The following is a 25,040-nucleotide window of genomic DNA, read 5'->3' as shown; positions in this document are numbered from 1 at the left end:
GCAAGTGAAGGATATAATGCCAAATTAATTATTTCTGACTTAGAGAACACTTCATTTTCACATAATGCCATTTCATTGAAGACTTAAACAACTCAACAGGTGCCATCATGTCTACTGGGTTTTGGCTAAGTTTTTCCTTCATGGTTTTATGTCAAGTTCTATGGACAAGAAAAGAGTATATAAGTTAAAGGAAAGAGAAATAAGAAATATGAACAGAGAGCTCTAACTTTTGGTGCATCAGTCTAATGGCAAGATAAAATTATGGAACAGGATGGTATGGCCCAAATTCTATAGTATGCATGCCAAGAAAAAATAACTACCTCTGCAATACATTATAAAGCTTTTAAAGAATGTGAAAATTTGTCTCTCGTACATTTGAAAAAGTTGGAGAAAGGCATAACGGAGAAAATATATTTAAGATAAAAAGCCTTTTATCACGCATTTAGTGATGTGGAAATCTTTTTTGAAGAAAGTCCTGAAAATTTTGGGCTGAAAATTTTCAGTTGGGAAGACAATTGTTGCTATAGTATGCTCAACAACGTAGTGGTTGGGTCTTTGTGCAATGATAATTACCTTCAACCTAAAGCAAAAGCAACACATCATGGGCTTAAGTGTAACAATCAGCCTAAAAAAAAAAGTATATCTGTGAGAGCTTTGTACATTGCCTTCTTTCTTTTAGTACCTTCAACAATGTAAACATCACAAAACACTTAAGAAATCTGAATATAATTATTAAAAAAATCACCGGCGAACTTATGTATATTAAGCCATTACCTGAAAATGCAGAATCTAGCTTGATCAAGTGTCCAGCACACTAAATTGCTGCCTCCATGCGCTATGTGGGGTATTTTTTTTTTTTTTTTGAGATAATAAGTAGAGTAGATTTATTGCAATTAAAAACACTTTATGCTCACGATGATGAATGCAGAGTCCAAAAAATTACAAAGCAAATCTAAGAGAGCTGTAAGACTCAAAGACAGAGAGGTACAATGAGTAAAACCCCAAACCCAAGACCACTCAAACAAGGTAAAAAGCAATGAGGATTTCAATTATTCAGCTTATAAAAGTGACATCATAAATCCAATTCCACAGAAATAGTTCAAGTACCATAAGCCAACTGATGGATTAAAAATTCCATAATGAGACTGCCATGGATTGGATGTAAATACTTTACATTAGTAATAAAAATTGGATGTAAATACTTTACATTACTAATAAAAAGCATTACACTGAAGAATATAGTTTGTTCCTCAATTTTTTGCAGGAGATGATCAACTGGCTTTTGACCAGGGGCTAAGAATCCAGAATGTGTTTGTTTTCTGCCAAGATGCTATCCAACAATGATTCACAAGCATCTTCAAGTAAATCTAAAACCTGTCATAAAATAAGGTTGCGTAAACCAACTATGAACTAAATGTACTGAAATTCTAACCATGATTACCAGTTTGAATCAGAGAATTGGGGAAGGCCTGCAAATATTTGACATTCTATCTATATGCCATAATAAAGTTACCATGTCTCGAATCTTGAAATTTAATTAAAGTTCTCACAAATGCAACAGCATCAAGACCATCGTTACCCCGTGTCATACACTGAACATAAATGTTTAGTTCAAGTTCTCACAAATGCAACAATGTCCCTATTCTCTCTTAAAGCTTTATAAAGCTTGGCAAAAAAGGGTTGGTTAAGAATTACAAACATTACTGCATATAGTACAGTACACTGCATGTAAGAATTTCAACTCAAAAACATGCACAAACAACATAGGCATTTAGTCCTCCATCTCACAGTTCATATTGTTAATGACAACTTACCTAGATGATTTAATCATTATATTACCTTCTCAAAACCTTGTGGTCCACCATAGTAAGGATCCGGGACTTCAGTTTCATCATGTTTCTTACAATAGGAGCACATTAACTTCACCTGCATCATCAAAACACCAAGATACCACAAAATCAAAACCACACCATACCATGACAACAATCTCATACTAACCACCAATGGGCTAAGAGCCCAATTGGCTTTCCACCCTTGCTGGTGGCTCCTGTCTGCAGGTAAAATCCCGCTTGTGTATGGGTGTTTGAGTTAATTTAACATAGAAAAAAAGAAAGAAAAAAAGGCTCACGCTAACCTTTTTATGTGCATCGTCAGGTAGGGTTTCTCTAAATTTCCACCTATTAAAAGCCTCCAATATATCCTCTACAAACAATATCAACACCCACAAAATAAGTTTATTATTGCATATTTATACATTGGTATAAGTTTGCATGTGTGGCAAATAAAAACATTCTTCACAACTGTTGACATGGCCAGTTGTGATTAGTGTTATATATAAGAGTGGTGTCAATTATGAATTAAGGTGAAAGTGATGTTGCTACAGTTCCAACAAATTATGTTAGCCGTTGTAAAAAATGTTCTTTTTTTTTTCCCATAACACTACTAATAAAATAAATCCAAATGATCAAAATTCAAGTAAAAAAGAATAAAACTCACTACAATGCTTAAGATTATCAAATTCCTACCTCTGTTTTGCCTGTCCATTGCAAGAATAAGATCAAAATCCCGAAAATCCGACAGCCTGATTGGCCTTGATATAGATGTAATCTCAATCCCACGCCTTTTAGAGGCCGCCCTCATTCTTGGGTCAGCTTCATTTCCCTTTTACAACAATTAAAAAAAACAAATTTTGTCAATACTATTACTATCCCAATTTTTCCCCTGTTTTCTCAGTAACCAAACAAATAATGGGGCAATAAGGTACCAACCTCATGGTAATCAATGGTGCCAGCAGAATCAATGTTAAACTTAGAATCAAAACCCCTTTTCTTGACCAAGTCTCTAAAGACCCCTTCAGCAGCTGGGCTTCTGCAAATGTTGCCCAAGCACACAAAAAGCACAGAGAAGGGTTTGGTTTCTGTCTCTGTGGCTGTGGATGGTGTGGTAGATGAAGCCATTGATGCCCTTATCAGAGACCCAAATGGAAAAGAGGAAGTGGGTTTGTGGGGAATTGGAGGAAAAGTTTGGTTTTTGAGAGATGGGTATTGGTTTGGTGGAAGAAGAACAAGAAATGGAGGGTTTAGAGAGATGGGGTGGGAAGAGTGGCAACATTGTAAATTTGGAGGGATTAACAATCTACTTTGCACTACTCTCATCCTCGCTGGCTGTGCTGTGAGCCTGTGGCTGTGAGCGTGGAGGATTTGTGTGAATTGGTCCATTGGATTTGGCTCCAAACATTTTGGAGATGGAGCTTTGACATGGACCTGGTTGACTGTGGGTCGGGCTCGGGTTGGGTTTTTTTTTTTTTTTTTTTTTTTTTTTTTATTTTTTTAATTCAAACTAATCAAATACAAGTATTGAAGCACATTGGTTAAAATTGTGATTTTTTTGCAATCTAATAGTTTTTTTATTTTTTATTTTTATTTAAGACACAGACAAACCACTTTTAGTTAAAGAAGTATTTATTTATTAATTTTTGTTACTTTTCAATGTAATAGAACCTGTCAAATTCTCTACTTAATAAATGCACTTCAACAACCGGTAATGAGTGTGTGGGGCGCAAATGATTTATGGGCCAGGCCCCTCTACCCAGGGAGATCCAAAGGCCCAGCCGAGGAGGATTATGGCCCAAGTTCAACGAAATAGCCTTTGGGTACCGCCGAGGGTAGTTCAGTCCTCGGCAGACCCACAGTACCTCCAAAGGGAAGGGTAAAAACGGTATAGGACTGGAACATGGAAGAAAGATCTAAAATATCCAGGGAAAGCTGCTGTTATTGCCATTTAATGTTCTGAACCCGACAGAGCCGCATTCTTTGGCTTTTACAACCATCCCCAACGACTTTGGGTATGGGCTGATGGGACAAGTATCAGTCTTGGAAAAGTTGACCCTATACGTGGACGAAGGACAATGAACGCAAGGAGATATAAAAGGAAAGATAAGTAAACTAGAGAAGGGGCTGGGAAAAATGGCCAGAAACCAGAGCCTCCCAGCCCACCTCTAGGAAAAAGACTCCAGGGGTGTAGGAAAACTGAAACTGGTACGAACACCGTGAAAAACCCACCGCCTATCAACCAAGGCCTAGCCTTCCAAACCCACGCTCTACAAATGATATTGTTAGGGGCCTTTTCACGTGCGAACCCGACACTGTTACGGTCCGCCACGAATCGCGTCCTTACAGAGTGCATGTGCAAGTAAAACTTTTCAATTTTCATTTTCATTTTGGTTCTCGTATTTAAAAGTTTTGATTTGAATTCCTTCCAGTTTAAATTCATCTTTTCTACTTTTAGTAAAGTTAATTATTGAGTAGGAAATGTACACTAAAATTTTCTTTATTGATTGTACTTTTCAATTTTCATTTTGATTTTAGTCCTTATACTTATAAGTTTTGACTTGAACTCTTTTAAGTTTAAATTCATCTTTTTTTACTTTTAGTAAAGTTGATTATTGAGCAGGAAATGCACACTAAAATTTTCTTTATGGAGGGAACTGGACAATATGTTATGAAACCTTTCACTGCCATATAATTACTTCTAGTCATATGATTAGACATTACATTATAAGATTTTCGGAAATTTTAAAAGGATTTTTGAGCTTATATATGGCTGCAAATTGTTAAAAGGAATCCATTTGTTTGTGAGTAACTAGATTCCAAGATTCTCAGACATCAGCGGACATGGATGCCAGCAAGAACATAGTAGAACATTAATTGTGCTTAAAATTCTATGCCATGTCCCTTCAAAATAAGATCTGTTCCATTATCATGTTGTACGTTACGTCACATCCTTCTTCCTATGTCTGATGTAGTCTCGCTGATATGATATGTGGTGGTGATAGGTTGAGATATGACAACAAAAAAGGAAAACACATTTTGGTTTAATGAATGCATGGACGACACTGTCCAAGAAGCTTAGTAAAAAGTAAAAATGCCTTTGAATTTGAGCTTGACATTGTAATAATAGGTAGAATGGAATGGAATGGAAGACAACTCTCTGAGTAGCCATAAAAGACCATGAAAGTGAATATGTTTAATGTATAATGTCCCACGAGCTTGGCCAATTAAGGTACAAGTGCATGAAATAAAACCTACCAACAAGGGTAGAGAAAAAGGCTCCCCTTGGTTCCCATTTGGACTCTCAGCTACTGATTCATATTTTATATGTAAAACTCTATAATATGCCGCCATAGTATTGTATAACATTTACATTATAAACTATATTATCAGTTGCAACAAGGAAGAAAAAGTTAAGAAAAGAAAACCCTCTTCTAATTAGAATAGCTCAAACTCCACATACTCTCCTCCTGTAGTCTCAAGCTCATTACACTTAGCACTCTCCTTTTTCTGTGCGGCTGTTGCAGCACTTTCAATATCAGAGAACTTTGGCAGCTCCGGTGGTACTGCACACCGTATTAGAGCCCAATTAAGGCCTTCAAAGAAAGGGTGCTGCTTGATCTCTGCAGCCCCTTTCACAGATCCTAACCGATTTTCGGGGTCCTTTATGAGAAGGCCTCTTATCAAATCTCTTGCATGAAAGCTAACTATAGGGCTATTTGGAAACTTGAGGCTCCGTGACACTACGTTCGATAGTGTTTCCTCATTTCCTGAACCCTTGAAGGGTGTCTTACCATATAACAGTTCAAACAGAAAAATTCCAAACGTCCACCAATCAACAGCACTCCCGTGACCCTCCCCTTTGATGATCTCAGGAGCAAGGTATTCATGGGTTCCTACAAAGGAGTTTGATCGAGCACTTGTTGGCTCCACGACAAGCTGTGGGAGTGGGCTGACCTGGGCAGCTAGATCAGCTTTTATCTTCCGAGCTTTTGCTGCAGCAGATATAAGTCTAGGAGTGAAGCATGGGACTTGCCAAGATGGTTGGAGACAAAAAGGATCGATGCAGCTAGATTCGGTACATGGACTTGACATCTTTTTCACGGGTTCCAGGATGGGAGAAGAAGATTTAACCACCATCGGATTGACAGCACATCTCAGTGATAAGTCAAAATCTGAGAGCATGATGTGACCATCTTCTCTGACCAGGATATTTTCTGGTTTCAAGTCTCTGTACACAACTCCAAGCATATGTAAATACTCCAGTGCGAGGAGAACTTCAGCAACATAAAACCTGCATGTGTGATGGCTTGAATTATTCTAAAGAATATTGAACTGTCTGAGTAACAATTATGGAAGACAGATGATGTAGCAAATCCCCCTAGATTTTTTTATTAATGGAATTTGATTCTCCTTCACCTAATTTGATTTATCATAAAAATTCCAGCACAGTTTTTGCCAAGAGAAGATAACAAACAAAAACAAACAATTAGCATACATGCCACTTTGCCGACTCATTTTAATTCTGATTGACACTACATGCGTCCAATCGACCTAGTAAGGGATACCCAGAAGTCAGTGTCATACATAAGTTGATAGGAACCCAATATCTACCTAGTAAGTATGAGCTGGAAGTGCAAATAATTCAACTTTGGCCATAAACACAATCTTACAGAGCTGAGGGTTAATCAATACATCCAAAACATCTGGGAGCCACTCACTTTCCTCTCATTTGCTCTGGTGCTACACTAGCACCTAAACTTTTGCCATCCCAAGTCCTAAAGTATAGACCATACTTTTATTTTCATCCACTCATCAATTAAAAAACGAAGTTTCAATTCTAGAGTGTGAGCTTAAGACCTTTTTACCTATTGTCTAATTATTTGGCTCCAAGCTCTTGACTCCAGTCCATCCGATGTAAGTACAGGAGCATAGCTTCACTGATTTGCTAAGGCATATTAACCTAAGGAAAATGGCAGGTACAAGGCCACAAATCATTGCAAGGAAATTTCTTCTGACCTTGAACTGCAGATTAAGGTTTACGCCATAATATTACCCACTTAAAAAAATTAAATGTTAACAATTAAATATAATAATCTGTTAAATCAATAAAACAAGTTCACTCATAACCATCAAGTCTTTTAATGTCTGGCAAAAGCTCTGAATTTCAGCCAAACAACAGCTTAATTGTATGCTTAATAGAAAAGGTAGCAAAATCCAAGAAAATTGTATATATGGGGGTAGGATCAAACAACATTTCATTTCAAACTTTGTAAATATTACACCACAATACATAACTTTTCATTAAAATAAAATTTTGCCAAAACAAATGGTTGGATACACAAGTTCTTCTCATGCTTGTCTTGCATGTAAAATTTTACATTTGTTGGATATCATTTACCATCCAATCTATTATGCATGAACTCATCTTTTTATTTTGTTTTAAGAAAATAGCAAATAATGTTACTAAACCATTTTTAAAAAATTAATAATAAATTAGTTATCGCTTAATCTCCATTCACCTATTGGCAAGTTTGACAGGTATGAAGAGAAAATGTAATATGGCAGTAGGTTTGATGAAATTTCAATATATTAATTAGTCCTGCAGTGGTGTAACTTTTATAAGGTATTACACCATGTTTAACTTGAACCTGACCAATATATATAATAGAAAGTGTCACCTGGGATAAAACATAAGGAAAATTATTTTGAAAGAGAGAGAGAGAGAGAGAGAGAGAGAGAGAGAGAGAATGACCACTTCAATCATAAAGAAACCATTGAAGAAGACATTGCAGGACCATATCATATAAACAAAATTAACATGAAAAGCTACCTGGAAGCTTGTTCTGAGAAACACCTGCTTGGTTGCTTCTGCCGCAGCACATGCAAATCTCCACCTGGACAATACTCCATAACCAAACATGACAGCTTATCCGTTGCAATATGGGCATACAGAGTAGGAAGAAAAGGATGATCCAGCATTTGTAATATCTCTTTTTCAGTTTGGGCCCTGGGCATTTTTTTCCTGCTCACCAAAAAATCATTATCCATCACCTTCAAAGCAAATAGGCAGTTTGTACTAGTTAGTTCAGCGAGATAAACAGTCCCAATGTCTCCACAACCAAGCCTCCTAAGCATCTTGAAATGCCTCAAACTTAAGTTTCCTTGCTGCTTCTGAACACTATGGATGGCTTCCCATCTCAAGTCTTTAGACATGTGAGGCCTCTTGCCACTGCGACTAGGCCCACACACATTGCTTTCCTCACTATTGCTTGTGCTAGTACTATAGTCACCAATGCTACTTTTTGAGCTTTGGGAGAACTCCCCCTTTTCTCTAGACCTTGATCTCTCATCAGTCTTTGTCACAAGAGATTTACTTCTGTTACTACAATTCAAACTGAAACCTGGTTTGCTTGAACCCGTGTCCAAAGTACTTGAATTGGCTTCAATGCTAACATTCATACTGCTAGATGCTGAAGAAGCCTTCTCATTTTGTTTCCTATCAGGCTTCATAGTACAACTTTGTGTCTGATTGTCCACATTACTTGTACTAGGACCCAAATCATCATCAAGTTTTTCATTACAAGGATTAGAACTGCTTGAGGCAGAACTTGAATCCTGCTTTGTTTTTGTCTTGATAGAGTTCTTGTTCCTGAAGACTGGCTTCATTAAACTTTGACTGTTGCTAGCCCATTTGCTTACCCTACTAGCATTGCTGGAGCTAGATGTGGAGGACAGAGACTGCAACTTACCTTTCTGCCCCCCATCTGGCATTAAAGTTTTGCTTGGAACTTCTACTGAAGTGGGAGCAGCTGCATCCACCTCCAGAACCTTCTCGCTGACATTAGTGATTGAAGAATCTGCAGATTTTAGTTTTCTGACCTCTGCCTTTAACATTTCACTCCCAACATCTGTCTGCAAAGGAACAATCTGATCCTGTGATGGTAATCTGGTCATCATTGCATCTGGCATCATTCCACCAGCTGAAGGAGTGGAGGGATGAGCACTATGGTTTGATAAATCTGCATTGGGCATTTGCATGGATTCAGGTGTCATATCAGAAAATCTTGACATGCTTCTTTCTGGTACAAGAGAGATTTCCATCAAATTGCCCTTACCTTCTTTTGTTGGAATGCCAGTTCCATTTGCCTCAACAACCACTGCCCTATACAACCTTTTGATGGTTCCCGCTTCTGAGACTCCTGGTGAACTGGGTGGCTTAGATAATCGCTTCATGGCAGCCATTTCAGATGCCTGCGAGATGCAGAGTCCTCTTAGGGCTTGCTTCAAACTCACAGGCTCTGCTATTCCAATTCCTGATGAATGAGACGAACTAACTCTCATCGGCCTTTTCTGAGCACTCTTTCGCAAAGGGTCTCTACCAATTTCATGCGACTGACCCAATCTTCTAGCTTTAGTTTTAATGTCAATTTGCTGAAAAAGGCGATTAATATCATCCTCTATAGAATATCTATTTCCCAATTCCTGCATACAGAGGTTTACAGTTTTCTCATCCATTTTATATTGAGAATCCGATTCTTCTGTTGATTCCACAATTTCACTAGTACCGGGTAGAGTCCCCATCTTTGCTGATTCCATAAAAATTCCACAAAAAGTAGTTTCAGCCTTGCAAAAATTAACCCAATTCTAGAGAAGAATTTTGAACATGGACCAGCACAGAATCTAGAAAACACACCACATATACTCTGAAGCTTCCTTCTATCATAGTGATTTACAGATTCAAATGGCTTGTTAAATCCTCTTCACTAATTCAAAAATGAAGCATCCAAACCTGTCATGATCGCCACATTTCAGATAAGTACAGGCCTTAAATTTATTTAATAAAATTATGCACTTTTCCTCCCACAAAGGGTTAAATACTCCTAGATATAACCAAAGGGCTAAAGACTTTTCAATTTGATCTAACCAATCAAAGCCAACACCTCTCAGCACAACAATTTATGTCAACTGTATCCATCACCCATTTGGTCCCTCAAAATAAATACAAGTTACAAAAAACAAAAAAATTTCCTGCAGGACATACTTTTAACATGTGAAATCTACCTTTTCTTCTTGTTTTCTTTTAATTCCAGAACCCATCATAAAATTAAAAAAAATATATATATATATATATATTTTTAAAAGGGAAATACAAATCAATTACTGGTATATCTTTGAATCTGTGACCTTTATCCACCACACCATATCAAAAGATTCATAAATCCAAAAACACATGCTTAGGCATCCATGTTCCTGCCTCTAAAGTTTCAAGCATAAAGAGTTTCACACACATATTTCCCACTAAATAATTCATCCAAGACCCAAAAAAAGATCACAACCTAAACCATCAGTTAGGATCAGGTATATGATAATGGATCCACTCCAATCTTCTATTTTTTATCAATAAAAATTCTTTCTTTACAATACAAAACATTACATATAAAATTTTGAAAAATGCAGGTAAAAAAGTTGAGAAAATTAACTTTTTGATAAGAATTGGACAGGTTCATTAACTAAACCACAGCAAACCCAACAATCAAAATTCAAAATTTCAAAAAAATAATAATAATAAAAAAAGCCAAAAAGAAAAGGCTAATAGAATCATATGATCATCCCAGGTGTCAGCTAAAAATTGAGCTCTATGTATGCATCACAATCAAAAACAACCAAGAAGAAAAACAAAACAGACTTTTTGAGACACAGAGAGATAGAGATAGAGAGAGAGAGAAAAGCAAAGCAAACCTGAAACAAAGAGAGTGGTCCCAAAACAGCCCTGAGAGACACAGTGATCAATAAGCAGTGGAAACAAAGAAAGCTTCAAAAACAATAGAAAAAAAAAAAGACAGGCTTTTTTGGAAGGGACAGACAAACAAAAAGCTTGTTCTTCTTCTGGGGTCTTGATTTTTGTTGAAGATGGATACTGGTTAGAGCTAACGAGAGAAAGCAAAGTGGGTTTGGTTAGAGGTTGAGAAAGCACTAGCAGTGAATGAAGAAAGAGAGAGAGAGAGAGAGAGAAAAAAAAAGAAAGGGTTGAAATGCAAATCACGAGAAATATCAGAGAGTCACAACTATTGCTGGTACTATAGCTCCAAAGCTTCAGCTACTGTTTCTTTCCTCTCACTTTCTTTCTTTCTCTCTGACTCAAAATGGCGGAAAGGAAAAAAATATCACTCATAGACACAGACATAGATACACAAAAAGAAAGAGGGAGTTTCATTTTCATTTTTTTATTATTCATTTTTGTATAGTATAATAAATTTATAATAATATTATTAATTTGGAGTCATCGATCTCTTACACTATTCACGGTCCCACGACAAATTGCTGTTACTCTGAGATTTCGTACACATTATCAGTTTTATTTTTTTCCTCTTTAATTTATTGTCAGTTTGTTTTAAGTTTTAAGTTTTAATTAAATTATAATTTATGAATTTCAATTAAGGGTAAAGTTTTTTATAGTTAAATAAGACTTTTAAAATTTAATTTTTGCTTATACCAAAAATTGATTGGTATCTTAGTCTAATGATAAAGAGCTATCATTAAAAATCGATGTTATAAATTGAAACTCTTTCAAAAAAATTGTAATTTATTATTTTTAGTTTGGTGTAATTTTGATTTGGGTCTGGTTAGTATATTAACTACCCATTTTTTGAAATTGTTTATAAGAATTTGAAAAAAATTAATCACTTTTATATTTTCCAGTAGAAAAGTTCCTTAAATGGTTTTCTAACAAACTTAGATATGTGTCCAATACTTTTCATAGTGTTTGTATTTAAGCCATTTTATTTATGTGCTGTGACGAGGCGTTGTTAAGTATCATTTAATTTCAAAACAAAGCTTGTTTTCCCATCAAAAAAAAAAAAAAAAAACAAAGCTGGTTTTATGGGAGAAGTTATTAGGTGCATTAGAGGATTGCTGTCCCAACTAGTGAAATAATGTTACTTATATAAATGTGTAAATCAGATTCTTAATCAGCACAAATTAAAAATTAAAAATCACTCGGTAATGTCACATTTGCATAAATAGCAGTGCTTTTATTGGTTAGAAGGATCATGATGACTACTTCAACAATTTTTCTAATGGATCTAACAATTTCTTGGTTTTATGGATCCAAAATTTTAAATTTTAAGGGGCAAAATTAAAATCACCCCAAACTTTAAGTCAAAGAATGTAAATTACAAATTATTCTTTTATTTATTAATTAATTTTTTAAAGTCAAAGTTTTTTATTAAAAAAAAAAGAAAAAAGGAAGAAGTATATTTTTACTCAATTTATTTCTTAACTCAAATTCTTAAATAAATTGTAAGAAGCTTAAAAAACAAATATTGTTTAACTTCTGTTTTTGAACAACGATAGCTTCTTCTTCTTCTTCTTCTTTTTCTTTTGTTTCCCCTTAAAGCTAAAGCATTAACATTGACTCTTTAAAAATATTTTTTTGATAATCTAATATTTTTTAGATAAAATGAAAGACAAAGAGTATTTTAGTCAAGATTCACAGAAGTAAAAAAATGTCCTTCATCCAGCTCTCCAGATACTATTCAAATTTATACAAAACGTTAAAATTAAGTTAGGAAAGTATTGTATTGCTCTGTAAAACTTTTTTTTTTTTATAATCTTTTATTCAAAATTTCTCTCTCCTCCTTTTATTCTCTATCCCATGTTTGGTTGGAGTAAAAATAGAAAAAATGATAAAAGGGAATGGCAGATGGAGAGAAGAGGTGGTGAGATGAATTAATTACTTCTGAGATACTATTAAAATAATATTTCTTATATAATATTAACATTATAGCAAATTTAGCCATACTACATTTTTCGCTATCTCATTTTTCTTTCCAATAAAACAAAATAATTTATAATATAGATTTATATATAACCAAAGTTATTTGGCATTTAGTTAACTTTATGATATTGTGCCACATAAGTTTTTGAGATCTCATAATTTTACACCTCATAATTTTAATATTAAATTCTATTCTATATTTAAACCCTCCATTGGAATCTTGACATCATTCCTATTTTATTTAAATGATATAATATATGCTTCATATACAATCATCATCATAATAAATGCTAATATTATAATACATAGTTCCACATAAAAATGCAATCATAACAATTGTTATATCAGCAACTATCATAATTATCAAATTTAATATTTTAAAAAAATTAAAAGAGAAAAAATCATATTATTATATTTTCCTATGCATTGCATGGATACTAAAAAATTTTAACTTTTTATTAATTTCTTAATATTTTGCCACATAAATTTTTTGAGGTCTCACAATTTTACGCATCAATATTCTAACATATATTTTTTAATTTATTTTAAATTATATTATATATTCAAACCATCAATTAAAATATTTTTCACATCATATTTTCTTTAATTAATAAAATTGATAGTACCATATATAAACAAAATCATAATAAATATCTACTAATAATTATTGTAAGGACCGGATTTGGGTTTCTCGCCCAAATGGTGGATGGACTTAGGTCCTAAAGACCCAATGCAATGAATTTGTAGAGAGTGAGTTGGAAAATTAGGCTTTAATGAATCAGTCCACAAATGAAGTGGATTCAAATCACAAGAATATGTAAATGGACAAGTTTAATCTAAAGAAAACTATCTTCAGTGTAGTCCGAGAAGATCAGTTTTTGTAAATTGATTCTCAAGTTTGATTATAAGTTCAGTTCTTGGTTGCTACACTGTTTTCCTTTTTCTTTTCGATCCCTCCATTTTCTCAGGGATCTCTTACATTATATATCTCCCTTTGAATGATCTTGGCCCTCCACTTGTCGATCGTCCAAGCCATCACTTAAGTGTTTGTCCCATCGGACACCCTTATAGGCCCTCTGTGAGTTGGAGTGATCAAGACAGCACTTTTCAGGGGTCTTCTCCACATAAATGTGGTCAGAGAGTTAGCTGTAAAGCATTTAATGCGGCGGTAGCAGTTTTTTCTTAGATATTTCTCAACTCCCACATTGTCCCGTACATTCACAGTGCATATCCTTATCACCAGAGCTTCCTAGAATGTCACTCTAAATAATAGAGCTCACCTTTTGACCCCTTCTTTACTTAGCCGAGGAGATATTTTTCCTAAATATCCTTAGTCTTACTTCTTCCTTACTGTTGATCTATTCTCGAATCATTATGCCTCCTCGGACAAGCCCAAAGCCCAATACATATATGGGTCGCGTCCCCACAATTATCATAACTATACTAATAAATATTAATTATTATGATAAATATATATTAATAATAATTATCATAATAAATATATTTTATAAAAATACAATAATAATAAATAACTATTAAAAAATATACCATAATTATCAAATTTAATATTTAATAGAAAAACACAATCAAAATAAATGTTTATTAATAACTATCATAATTATTAATTTCATATTTATATACAAAATAAAAGAGAGAAAAATAACTCTCTTACATTACATGAGTTTTCGACTAGTTTTATATTTATTTTTCATCATTTCATATTTCCATTCTCTCTACGTAACACACATGATAGAAAACTAATATTTTCTATCCTTGCAACCAAATAGAGTTAGAAAAAAATATAATGATAAATGGTGTAGGGTGTATTTTTAAAATTGATAGCTTAAAAAAATAAAGAAGGTGACTTAAGTAAAATTTACCAAAGTGAATGTTTTTTTTTTTTTTTTTTTTTTAAAAAAAATTTTGGAGATCGTTTTGAGTTTTGAGAAGAGATCAAGTTATTAACTTATTAGACTTTGCCGGCTCACGTTTTAACCCCAAATTTGGGTTCAATTGCAAAAATGTTGATTGTATAATTTTTCAATCATCTTAATATGGTAACAATATATCATTTATTATGTAACAATATATAATTCTAGGTTGTGATAATTGCAAAATTTCTTTAACATATTGTGCCCTCTTATCGAAAGAAGTCGAGAGACAATTGAAATTTTAAAGAGGAGAAATGGAAGGTGGGGGGCAATATACAAAAGAGAATTGAGAAAAACAACAATCCTTTTTCTTTCTTTCTTTTTTAAAGAAAAACACCATTCTTTGAAGTCCACCCTTCCTATTTAAAAGTATAGACAGAGTTTAGGAAAAATGTAAGGAATAGCTTATGCTGAACCTTTATAAACCAGGTGGGGGGAGAAGCTAGAAAGAGAGATATATATATATATATATATCTCACAACAAACTTGAGGTGGACATCCTTCTCAAAAAAAGAAATAAAACTTGAGGTGGACATTACTTATTTTTTACTCTCTCTCTCTCTCTCTCTCTCAGCATTTAGGATATTTTAAAAAAAATGTCTTTCTAAAAAATTCTTACCTTTCATGTTGATTTCACTTCTCTTCACTTATAATTACAAATTTCCAATAAAAGTGTCTTAACTTTTCTTTTCATTTCCAATATTCTCTACTCCCTCACTTTTCTACAGTATCAATTTGTACTTAAGTATCTTGAATCCTGAATTAGTGATGTCCTAATTAATCCTTTCTTTAACAAAGGAAAAAGGTTCCCAATGTTTTGTTGTTTATAGAAACAAGGCACCCAGAGATTGGTATTGAACAGGTTTGAGTTAAACTGAAGTATCAACCTTTTTTTTATGGTCATAGAATCAGTCTTGGTGAGATGGCTTGGCTCTCTTGTGCGATGGAATGATCATGATCTTATTTCTCTATGTAGCTAAGGAAGAGAATCAAGTTGCTTTTGCTATTGCTAAATGCTAATTATGTTAAGGAATATATATATATATATATATATATATTGAGAATGTTAAGGAATATGTTGATACTATTGTTTTGGCTTGAAGGTTTGCCTTATTAGCAATTGATGTACTTAATTATAAATCAAAAAAGCTTTTTATTTTAACAAAAAAAAAAAGTATCTTGAATTTTCCCATCACATATAAACGCGTCTAGTATGGTTTAAACCCTAAACAATAAACATCCCATGAAAAAAGTGATCAATGTTGATGCCATTAGCGCAATGGACTCTTGGCAACAAAGTCACACATTAATTAAATACATGTCCCAAAATATAACTTGAGTCCTGGGACCTAACTCTGGTGTGTGTTTCTCTTTATTAGGGTTTGAATAGGGCTATATATATGAAGTTATGATTGCCATATATGCCAATTGATTGAGAACCCTAAGATTAGCAGTCTTTGTAGGTGAACATGATGCTTAAAAATGCCATGTGGCCCAACGGTTTGTATTTAAAATGTGTTTATTACTTTGTTCCCGGATATGCAATTTCTTTTTCCTTCTTGAATTTTATGTTTTTCTTTTTGCTTGAAGAAACAAGAGAGCCTTAAAATATATATTGTCTGGTAATTGACAGCAACAATACAACAAAATATAAAGCCACCCAACTCCACTGAAAGGAAGCTGACAAGCAGTTAATTGAGCACCATTGTTGACCTAGTAAAAGTTCCAAGATATGCTGTTACTGTAGTCTTTGTAGATGCTGTACATGATCTCTGAGTGAAGAGCTCACCTAACTTGCTACAGAAGATGAACTCTTTCTAGTTTTTCCTGAATGTGTAAATTAATTCTCTCGTTTTAAATATTTCTTTATGGACAATCCTCTAAAAACGAATTGGATATGATAATTAAAACATTGATAAATAATACAAGTATAATTGGTTTTGGTTAATTAGTTTGTTAAGAATTTATAAATGATCCCAGAATTTTGATATATTTCCTTATGGACAATCCTCTAAGAATAAATTGGATATGATAATTACAGCATTAAAAAAGAATACATGTAGTTAATTCTGATTAGTTTGTTAAGCATCCATGAATGATCCCAAAATTTTAATACTGAGGCTAGATTTTTATTAAGAATCCTCTAGAATGAATTCAAAAAACAATTTGGGAGAAGCTCACTTTTTCACAAAAGTGAATGAAGAAAGAAGAAAGAAGAAAGGAGCATAATCATACCAGCTCTAACTTTGTCTGTTATCAATTATCTTCAGAATTTGCCAACATTTGCTTCCATTATGGGTCTAATCGTTCTGTTTAGGCATGTGACTTACACTAAATTTATAGGGGAAGAGAAATCAAATTTTCCTAATTATGTAAAACAATTTTATCAAGAATTGGTAAAACAAACCATCACATACTTTTCAATCTCAAACTTCAGCGCTGCGCACACACAGAAATTCCTCATTCTTAATTAACTATGTAATAGAATCACATTTTTTTAATAGATTAAATGAATAATTTACTTAATTATATGATGACCTAAATGATGTCAACATAACTTATATATTTCTGATTCTGTTACTTTTCCTTCACTCTATTAAATTATTTCGTACCCTTTGGATGATTAAAATAAATTCATACTTTGTCCTCTTAATTCATTGTTTTATGCTTTCTCTTTTTTATTCTTTTTTTATTAAAAGAGATCTCTTTCTCAACAAAATCTCTGTCAGGCATGAAAGTATAAATATGCACTAAGAAAATAATATCAACTTAAACAAAATAGTGAAATTCCATCAATATGATATTTATATTAAAGGCTAACAGTATACTTTATACACATTCAATTTGCCAGGAGGTTGACTCATCTTCATGATGCTTTTTCTTATTATTTTCTTATGTAAAAGACACAATAAGATTTGAACCTTAAAAAGTATATTTTGTTTTTGTAGAGTAGCGCAGCTGCTTGGACGGGTTAACATCCTATCAAAAAAGTGACAGAGATTCAAATTCAATAAAAAATATTAACAATCCTTTATAAATTAATTAGTTTGTTCAAAAAAATAAAACACTTACTAGTTATAGGGACCACCAATCACTGCCCAGAAAAATCGTTATATATAGAACCAAACCAACTTTACAATTTTCGACTTAAAAAACATAGTTAGATGACAAAAGTAGTAGACATGTGAAGAGAAAAGTTTAAAGCACACGAGAAAATAGCAAATTGTCTCCCTTAATGCCACTTGTTGTAACATCGAACTTGGTGTCTGTAAATTCTTAGAAAGCAAAAGGAAGAACTTGATTATCACGTAATGATGATAACACTACAGCAAAAAAATATAATCAATACCCAACTTTAAAGGGCTAACCAAATAATGTATGTCCAAAATTTTCTTTCTTTTACTCGGTAGGTAGAATGCTTTATTGTTTTAACCATCATCATAGAGATTAATGGGTGGTGGTGCTATCTATATATCCCATCTTTGACGGAGTTAGTCAGATTAAATTATGGGATTTGAATGAGCGGCTAATTCTTTGAAGAGTGACAATAGTAACACCACCATCTACCTTCTCATGATTATGGGGATAAAAGAGAAAAATATATATATAGAAAATATTGAGGTTATAACTTATAATATATAGAACACAAGAATAATGAAAATTTTGAGGTATTATTTGGACATATATATGTGTGTGTGGATATTAACTAGATTTAAAGGCTTAAAATGATCATTCTCTAATTAAAAGGAGTTGTAACTAGAGTGACTTTCAAGTTGTTAAGGTAGATAATTTTCTATTTTTTATTTTTGCTAAGGTTAAGGCAGATAGTTGTCTTGTAGTTCTCTTACATAGTGGGGGAATCAACTATTAAGATTACACTCATATAATCTTTTTTTTTTCTTTTTAATATATATACAAAATAAAAAATTCTACTATATAACCTAATCTAAGAGTATAGTTGTTTGAAACTCCCTTTTGGAGGATTGAACTCCAATTCTTACCCTCTTCACCTCACATAAACTTTGTACTTGTAAAATGTCACGCCAAGAGTGAGAATTGAGAAGTGAGAATTATGTTAAGAACTTAAGCAGCCTATCTAGTTATAAATGCAATGGTTATTACTAATAATTTCATAATAAACTTTTGTATTAAGTAGTCATAAATTTTGATATATTTTCATTTTTGTCTTCGTAGTTTCTTTTTTATATTTTCATTTCATTTCTTTAATTTACATTAAGCTCCATTAATTTTCATTTAAGTTTTCAATAAAATCATGTACATCTCTATTCAGACTGCATCATTAATTAAACTCCCCATTGATTTCCAATAGTAAACTAAGTCAATTTATGGGGTTTAATAGTGTATGTTATAGATGAAAGGATTTCGTTGAAAATAGATGTAAGTTAAAGAAATGAATATATAAGGCCAAAAATTTAAAGAAAACCGGTTAAAGTTAGAGGGCATAATTTGTAATTTAGCATAATTAATTTTGTAATGTCCTTTTTTCGAAAGGTCATAAATTTACACTTCATTGTCCATTTCAGAAAAAAATTTATTGTTTAAGTAAAACTTAATTATAGTTTCTTAAGTACTGTATGGTTAAGGGCCCAAATTATATATTGGGCCTTGGGTCTTGACCGAGAGAATGAGCAGTCCGAAGAAGAACAAATGGTAGTGAATGATTTAGGCTTAAGATTTAATGAGCAAGATATGAATGGGAAGTTGGTCCGATGTGGAATAATTCCTCGGATACGATAAGTACAACTCAAATATGTATTCCAACAATCAGGGTGACCTTTTAAGAAGCTTCATTGATAGGGACGTGCATCATGAATATACGAAAAGGAGGGCAACCCAAAAATATCTAAGGGAAAGCTGCTACCATAGCATTGAATGCACTGCAACTACTTTTCTGGCTGCATTTATGTGGAGAAGACTCCTAAATAGTGCTGCCTTAGCCACCACAACTCACAGAAAGCCAAAGAAGGTGTCTGATGGGACAGGTACTCAAGTAAGGGTTCAGACGACTAACAAGTGAAGGATCAAGATAATCCAAAGGGAACTATATAATGTAAGGGACTTTCCATGAGGAAGGGATCAGAAAAATAGAGAAAGAATACTGTAGCAATCAAAGTTATACTTGTATCCAATTGTTATTGATTTGTATGACAAAATACCTCCTCATACAATGAATTCATTCAGCTTTATTCTCTTTGTTCTTGCTTGATCATCTTTTAAATCTATACTAGCTGTTGTCAAATTTATTAGGACCTAGTTCTTCGACTCACTCTCTACAAATCTATTGTACTGGGTTCATTGGGCCAAGATCTCATACATCTTGGGCTTGGGTTGCAAACTGTGACCCTACAAGTACAATATATTAAACACATAATTGTATTGGTCCTATTGGAATATTATTATTATTTTTTGGAAAAAATAACATTGCATTTGTTTAATTGGTCAATGCAGTTATATGTGTTTAGGGTACCTAATGTACAACACCTAAAACACTATACTTAAATTTTTTTCCTTCTTATTCAATATATATGTGTGTGTGTGTGTGTATTTGAAATCTGCCAATAATGATAGAAAATAATGATTCATAGCTAAAAAAAGGACTTAAATGTCATATCTTTGCCCTTGGTTATTTGTTTGAGGGTTTTTCTTTTTAATGCCTGTAGGGTTGGTAGGCCCAGTGGTATATAACTATATGTATATATTGGACCGGAAGCCCAATCCAAGAACATGAAGTAGTCCGAAGACGAGCAAACATTGTCATGGGGGTCTTTGTTAGTGAGTGAGGAGGCGAGTCTTGGTCATAAGAGTCCAATAGGGTGGTTCGAGGATGAATGCCTCTTCGGCTGAGTAAAGCCGAGGTCCGAAGGTGTGATCTGCCATTCAGGGCAACGTTCCGAGAGATTCTATTGATAAGGATAAGTATCACTGAAGCGTAGGACAGTGGGAAGTCCTAAAATATCTAGAGAAAGCTACTATCACCGCATTGAATGCTCTGTAACTAACTCTTTGGCCGCATTAATGAGGAAGTGATATCTAAACAGTAATTTTCAATCTTACAGCTACTACCAAAAACTTCAGGAATGTGCTGATAGGATAAGGATCAACACCAGCAATCTACTCTACACGTGAAGGGTAGAGATGAAGGGAGGAAGAGAATATAAAATAGAAAGAAGACCCTGAAGGAAGGATATCAGAGAATTAAGAGAGAAATACTGTAGCAATAAGAATTATACTTGTAATCAACTTCAAGAATTATATACCAGAACTAATCTCCTCAAACTGTGCCAATGACAATTCTCTTTAGATAAAATCCATCTATTTTTATTTTATTGTCATCTGGATTCATTATAATCGTGACCTAATTCATTAGAGTCTAGTTTTCCAACTCACTCTCAACAAATTCATTGTATTGGGCTCGTTAGGCCGAGATCCTTTTAACTTTTGGGCTTATGACTCAAATTGCGTTCTTAAAATGCCATTTAACTTTTTAACATGGAACTATAAATTCATTTTAAGTAAATTATAATGATATAGAATAATAATTGTTGAAGAATTACTAAAAGTTTCCTTAAGATTGTTGAGTGATGCTAAAGGCATCGCAACTTTAACTATATATTAATCTTAGAAATGGATGTGTCAGCTTTCAAACAAAAAAGAAATTAAGAAATTAATTAATTATATTTTCTTAGAGAAAATATTTATTATATTGTAAATGACACTTGTAGGGGTATTGGGCCCAGGAGCTCATTATCTATGTATATATTGGCCTTCAGGCCCAAGTCAAGGATAAAGAGTCGTTCGAGGGAGGGAAAATATTGTCAAGGGAACCCGTATTAATGATTGAAGAAGTTAGTTTTGATCACAATGGCCCTAGAGGTTAGGTCGAGGATAAGTGCCTCCTCAGCTAACCCAAGCCGAGGTCCATAGAAGTGGTTTGCCGTCCAAGAGGATGTTCCAGGAAATTCTACTGGCACGAATAAGTGCCTCCTCGGCTAACCCAAGCTGAGGTCCGTAGAGGTGGTTTGCCGTCTAAGAGGATGTTCCAGGAAATTCTATTGGCACGGATAAACATTGCAAAAACAAAGGACAACGGAGAGTCCTAAAATATCTAAGGAGAAAGCTGCTACCACTGCATTAATTACTCTACAACTAACTCTCTGGCCATATTAATGTGAATGTAATACCTAAATAGTGGCTTTCAGCCTTACAGCTACTACCTAAAGACTTTAGGAGGGTGCTGATGGGACAAATATCAAGACCAACCATCTGGCCTACACGTGGAGGGTGGAGATGAAAACAGAAAAAAGTATAAAAGAAGAAGGAAGCAATGAGAGAAGAGGATCAGAAATTTGTAAAAGAAAGCACTGTAGTAGCTTGAACCACATCTGTAACCATTTTCAATCAATATATATTAGAACAGACCTCCTCGGATTGTGCCGAAGACAAATTTACTTAGATAACTCCAGTCCATTTATGTTTGATTATCTTTTAAAATTCATTCTAACTATTATCCCATTCATTAGAGCTTAGTTTTCAAACCTAATCTCTACACATTCATTGTATTAGGCTTATTGGACTTGGATCCAATCATACTTTGGGTCTAAGGTCCAAAACACGTCCTTACAACACTAATCACAATTATTGTCATATCAAATTTTAAGTATTTTACAGTGAAAGTGTGAAATTGCTTGTATTTTAGCATTTTTCTAAAATTGTATTATATAAGGATTTTGTTTTTTGGGAGAATCATTTTATATAAGGAATTAGATAAAGTGGTTTTAAGAGAAAAGAGAAATTTTAAATTATTGATTTCTATTAAATCTAATATAATGTAATTTTTAAGTGTCGAATGAGATTAACTATGACTAAAAAAATGAATGAAAGACAATTTTTTTTAATTGGGAAAAAGGACAAAATTCTAATACTATCAAATATGTACTAGTGATGCTTGATATAGTTCAACTTTTACTAATATTATTTTAGAACTCGACTTAACTATTTTTTTTTTTTTTTTTTGGATAGGTCGACTTAACTATTTGCAGTGGTGTTAATGTTAAGTGTACCTTTTGTTATAAGGTACTGATTGTGCATTCAGCACCCTAAATTGGCGGTGCGTGGCTCCTACAATATGTGTGACCTTTTTTTTTTGGGAGAAACCTACAATATGTGTGACTTAATAACTCAGCAATAACTTTTCTGTGATGAAGTTTGTAGTATCCAATGCATGCAATAGAGAAGCTAAGTGGGTCTTGCTATAGTACTATTAAATAACCAATTTAATTAAAGCGGAGGGAAGAAAGATATCATATGTAATAATTTTAAATTAAAAAAATTTATGAAAATAGATTTTTTTTTTTTTGACAAAAAAAGTTATGAAAATAGATCAATGTGAAAAAGGGAACCATAGCTATGAGTAAGAAAATAGGTTTCCAAAAAAAGAAAGAAAAACCATGAGTACAAAATACAGACGAAAAAAATAATACCAGTGAACACTGTTTTAATATAATGTGTAAGGACTAAGTTTGAATCCCAAGCTCAAAAAATGAATAGGCTCGGGCCTAAAAAGTCCAAAACAATAAATTTGTAAATAGTGAGTTGGAAAACTGGGCTAGAATGAGTTGAATGGCAAACAATGTGGACTCAAATGACAAGAACAGAAAGGTAGATGGATTTCAACTGAAGAAAGTCGTCCGAGGACAGGTCCGATGAGATCAGTTCTTGTATATTTATCTTAAGTATGATTACACGATTATTTCCTGACTGTTACAGTGTTTCTCTTTAGATTTCTCTCTCTAATTTCCCGTTCCTTCTTCATGGAGGGTCTCTTACATTATATAGTTCCCTTTTGATGATCTTGACCCTACACTTGTTGATCATTTAAGCCACTACAGATTGGAAAACATATCATTTATTTTCTTCAAATTTCTTCCTTGAATTTCAAGAGGAAATGTGATTGGTTGGTGCCTTATTGCTTTGTTGTTGATCGGTTGACAAATAGGGTGTAGGGTTAGAAATCCTATGAATTTCGGTGTTGTTTTGTGTTTTGGAGACTATTGGGCAGTAGCAGGTAAGGAAGAACTATTGTTTGACTTTGGCACATGAGAATGAGATGGGGGCTTTGGACTTTTTCGAGTGTGTATGGAACTGTGGATGGCTTTTTCTTTTTCCTTTTATGTTAACTGTGGATGGCTTTAGAGTATAACAAATCGAAATGGCTAATTCATTTGCCGACCTCATGACTTTCACGAAGTGACAATGCTGCTGCTGTGATGTATTGTGCTAAATTGGAAGTTTCTCTTTGGAAATTTCGTGGCTGTGGGGTGTTTTAATTGGAAAAAATTTGGCATAATAATGGAATGCAAAAGTGTTTTGTTTTACCCCTCCTTCTGAATGGTTCCTATATTTAATTATTTATAAGCAAAAGCTTTAAGAGTTTTAGAAGCTTAGGGGACTTGGCTTCCAAATGATAAACAACTAGTACTCATCCCATGTCTATCGCCATTGTCATCCATTCTTCCATAAAAGCTTTCGCAAAATCCAAAATTGAATAATCTTCTTTTTTTTTCTTTTTTTTTTGCCGTTTGTCATAATCAATATTCCTAAAGACCAAATTTTGGATGCTCCCGCAAGAAGTCATACATGTGCAAATACATGTGCAAATAGTAATCTGTAGTAGAAAGAGAACTCAACATGCAAACACAATTATGGCTTGTAAGGACTACTAAATAGTTAGGATCAAGGGGAAGCTTTGAAATCTTAGTAGATCCAAGCAAGGCTCTTCTATGCTGTATTTGAAAGGTAAAAATATATCGTTTTACCTCCAATCTCCAAATTGTTTTTCATTTTTCTTCTGGTATGATAGATTAATAATTTTGGAGGCAATTGCGAACTTGGGGAATAAACTAAAAGTCTAAAATCAAATTAGTCATAGAAACTGAATTCCTATATGACACTATATAACTAAAAATAAATAGAGTAGTTAAATTTAGTTTGTTCCAACAAAAATACCCTCATTTATTTCCATTGATGTAACATGTCCTCATGCAAAGAGCCATCCCGATGCTAGCACAGGCACAAAACCATGCATAAAAATTAGATTGATATCTGTAACCGTAAAACATAAAATCATACCTATTAATTGAAGAAGAAATTCAAAGTAGTTCATCTAGCATTACACCAACAACGTTCAAGGCAAAATCCTTCCTGTAAAGGGGAAAAAAAATCAATCAACCATGAAAACAAAGATTCATAAACTGAAGAAGCTCAAGATAATTTTAGAACTTGTCAAGATATATAACCACATAGCAAAGATTTTAAGAACCAAAAGGGGATTATCATAAGAAATAAATGTGCCTTAGTTTGTATATGAATTTAATTTGTGGAAAATATATAACCACATACCAAAAGATTTAAGAACCAAAGGGGGATTATCATAAGAAATAATTGTGCTTCAGAATTTGTAGAGATTTATTGGAAATTCAA

General features: G+C 33.4%; 2 protein-coding genes across 4 annotated transcripts; both read right to left on the bottom strand.

Annotated features, from left to right (window-relative positions):
- Positions 1-1,034: 1,034 nt before the first annotated feature.
- LOC115979854 (putative low molecular weight protein-tyrosine-phosphatase slr0328) lies at positions 1,035-3,217 on the bottom strand. Its single transcript, XM_031101924.1, has 5 exons — positions 2,769-3,217; positions 2,526-2,661; positions 2,135-2,202; positions 1,840-1,926; positions 1,035-1,374 (listed from the first exon to the last, which is right to left on the bottom strand). The coding sequence occupies exons 1-5, from the start codon at positions 3,153-3,155 to the stop codon at positions 1,294-1,296; spliced, it is 759 nt and encodes a 252-aa protein (XP_030957784.1). The 5' UTR covers positions 3,156-3,217; the 3' UTR covers positions 1,035-1,293.
- A 1,777-nt stretch (positions 3,218-4,994) lies between these two features.
- On the bottom strand, positions 4,995-11,038 carry LOC115979836 (serine/threonine-protein kinase D6PKL1-like). Of its 3 annotated transcripts, none has more exons than XM_031101916.1 (4): positions 10,572-11,038; positions 8,948-9,621; positions 7,663-8,851; positions 4,995-6,123 (listed from the first exon to the last, which is right to left on the bottom strand). In XM_031101916.1, the coding sequence occupies exons 2-4, from the start codon at positions 9,426-9,428 to the stop codon at positions 5,268-5,270; spliced, it is 2,526 nt and encodes an 841-aa protein (XP_030957776.1). In that variant the 5' UTR covers positions 9,429-9,621; positions 10,572-11,038; the 3' UTR covers positions 4,995-5,267. The 3 variants fall into 3 exon arrangements, with proteins under 3 accessions (XP_030957776.1, XP_030957767.1, XP_030957758.1); XM_031101907.1 differs by having other exon boundaries at positions 7,663-9,418; positions 9,526-9,621; XM_031101898.1 differs by having other exon boundaries at positions 7,663-9,621.
- Between the last annotated feature and the right edge of the window lie 14,002 nt (positions 11,039-25,040).

Source organism: Quercus lobata, chromosome 1 (genome assembly GCF_001633185.2).
Source record: "Quercus lobata isolate SW786 chromosome 1, ValleyOak3.0 Primary Assembly, whole genome shotgun sequence".
Classification (NCBI taxonomy): domain Eukaryota; kingdom Viridiplantae; phylum Streptophyta; class Magnoliopsida; order Fagales; family Fagaceae; genus Quercus; species Quercus lobata.
Note: the sequence above shows the minus strand (reverse complement) of the source record. Positions and strands in the feature narration are given on the sequence as shown.

What these genes read in the sequence shown, in the direction of transcription:
- LOC115979836 (XM_031101898.1), bottom strand. Translation starts at nt 9,428, where the DNA reads ATGGAATCAGCAAAGATGGGGACTCTACCCGGTACTAGTGAAATTGTG. An exon ending in TTCTCAGAACAAGCTTCCAG is followed by an intron (nt 6,124 to 7,662) that starts GTAGCTTTTCAT and finishes TCACACATGCAG; the next exon opens with GTTTTATGTTGCTGAAGTTC.
- LOC115979854 (XM_031101924.1), bottom strand. Translation starts at nt 3,155, where the DNA reads ATGAGAGTAGTGCAAAGTAGATTGTTAATCCCTCCAAATTTACAATGT. An exon ending in AATGGACAGGCAAAACAGAG is followed by an intron (nt 2,203 to 2,525) that starts GTAGGAATTTGA and finishes TATTGTTTGTAG; the next exon opens with AGGATATATTGGAGGCTTTT. An exon ending in GACCACAAGGTTTTGAGAAG is followed by an intron (nt 1,375 to 1,839) that starts GTAATATAATGA and finishes ATTTTATGACAG; the next exon opens with GTTTTAGATTTACTTGAAGA.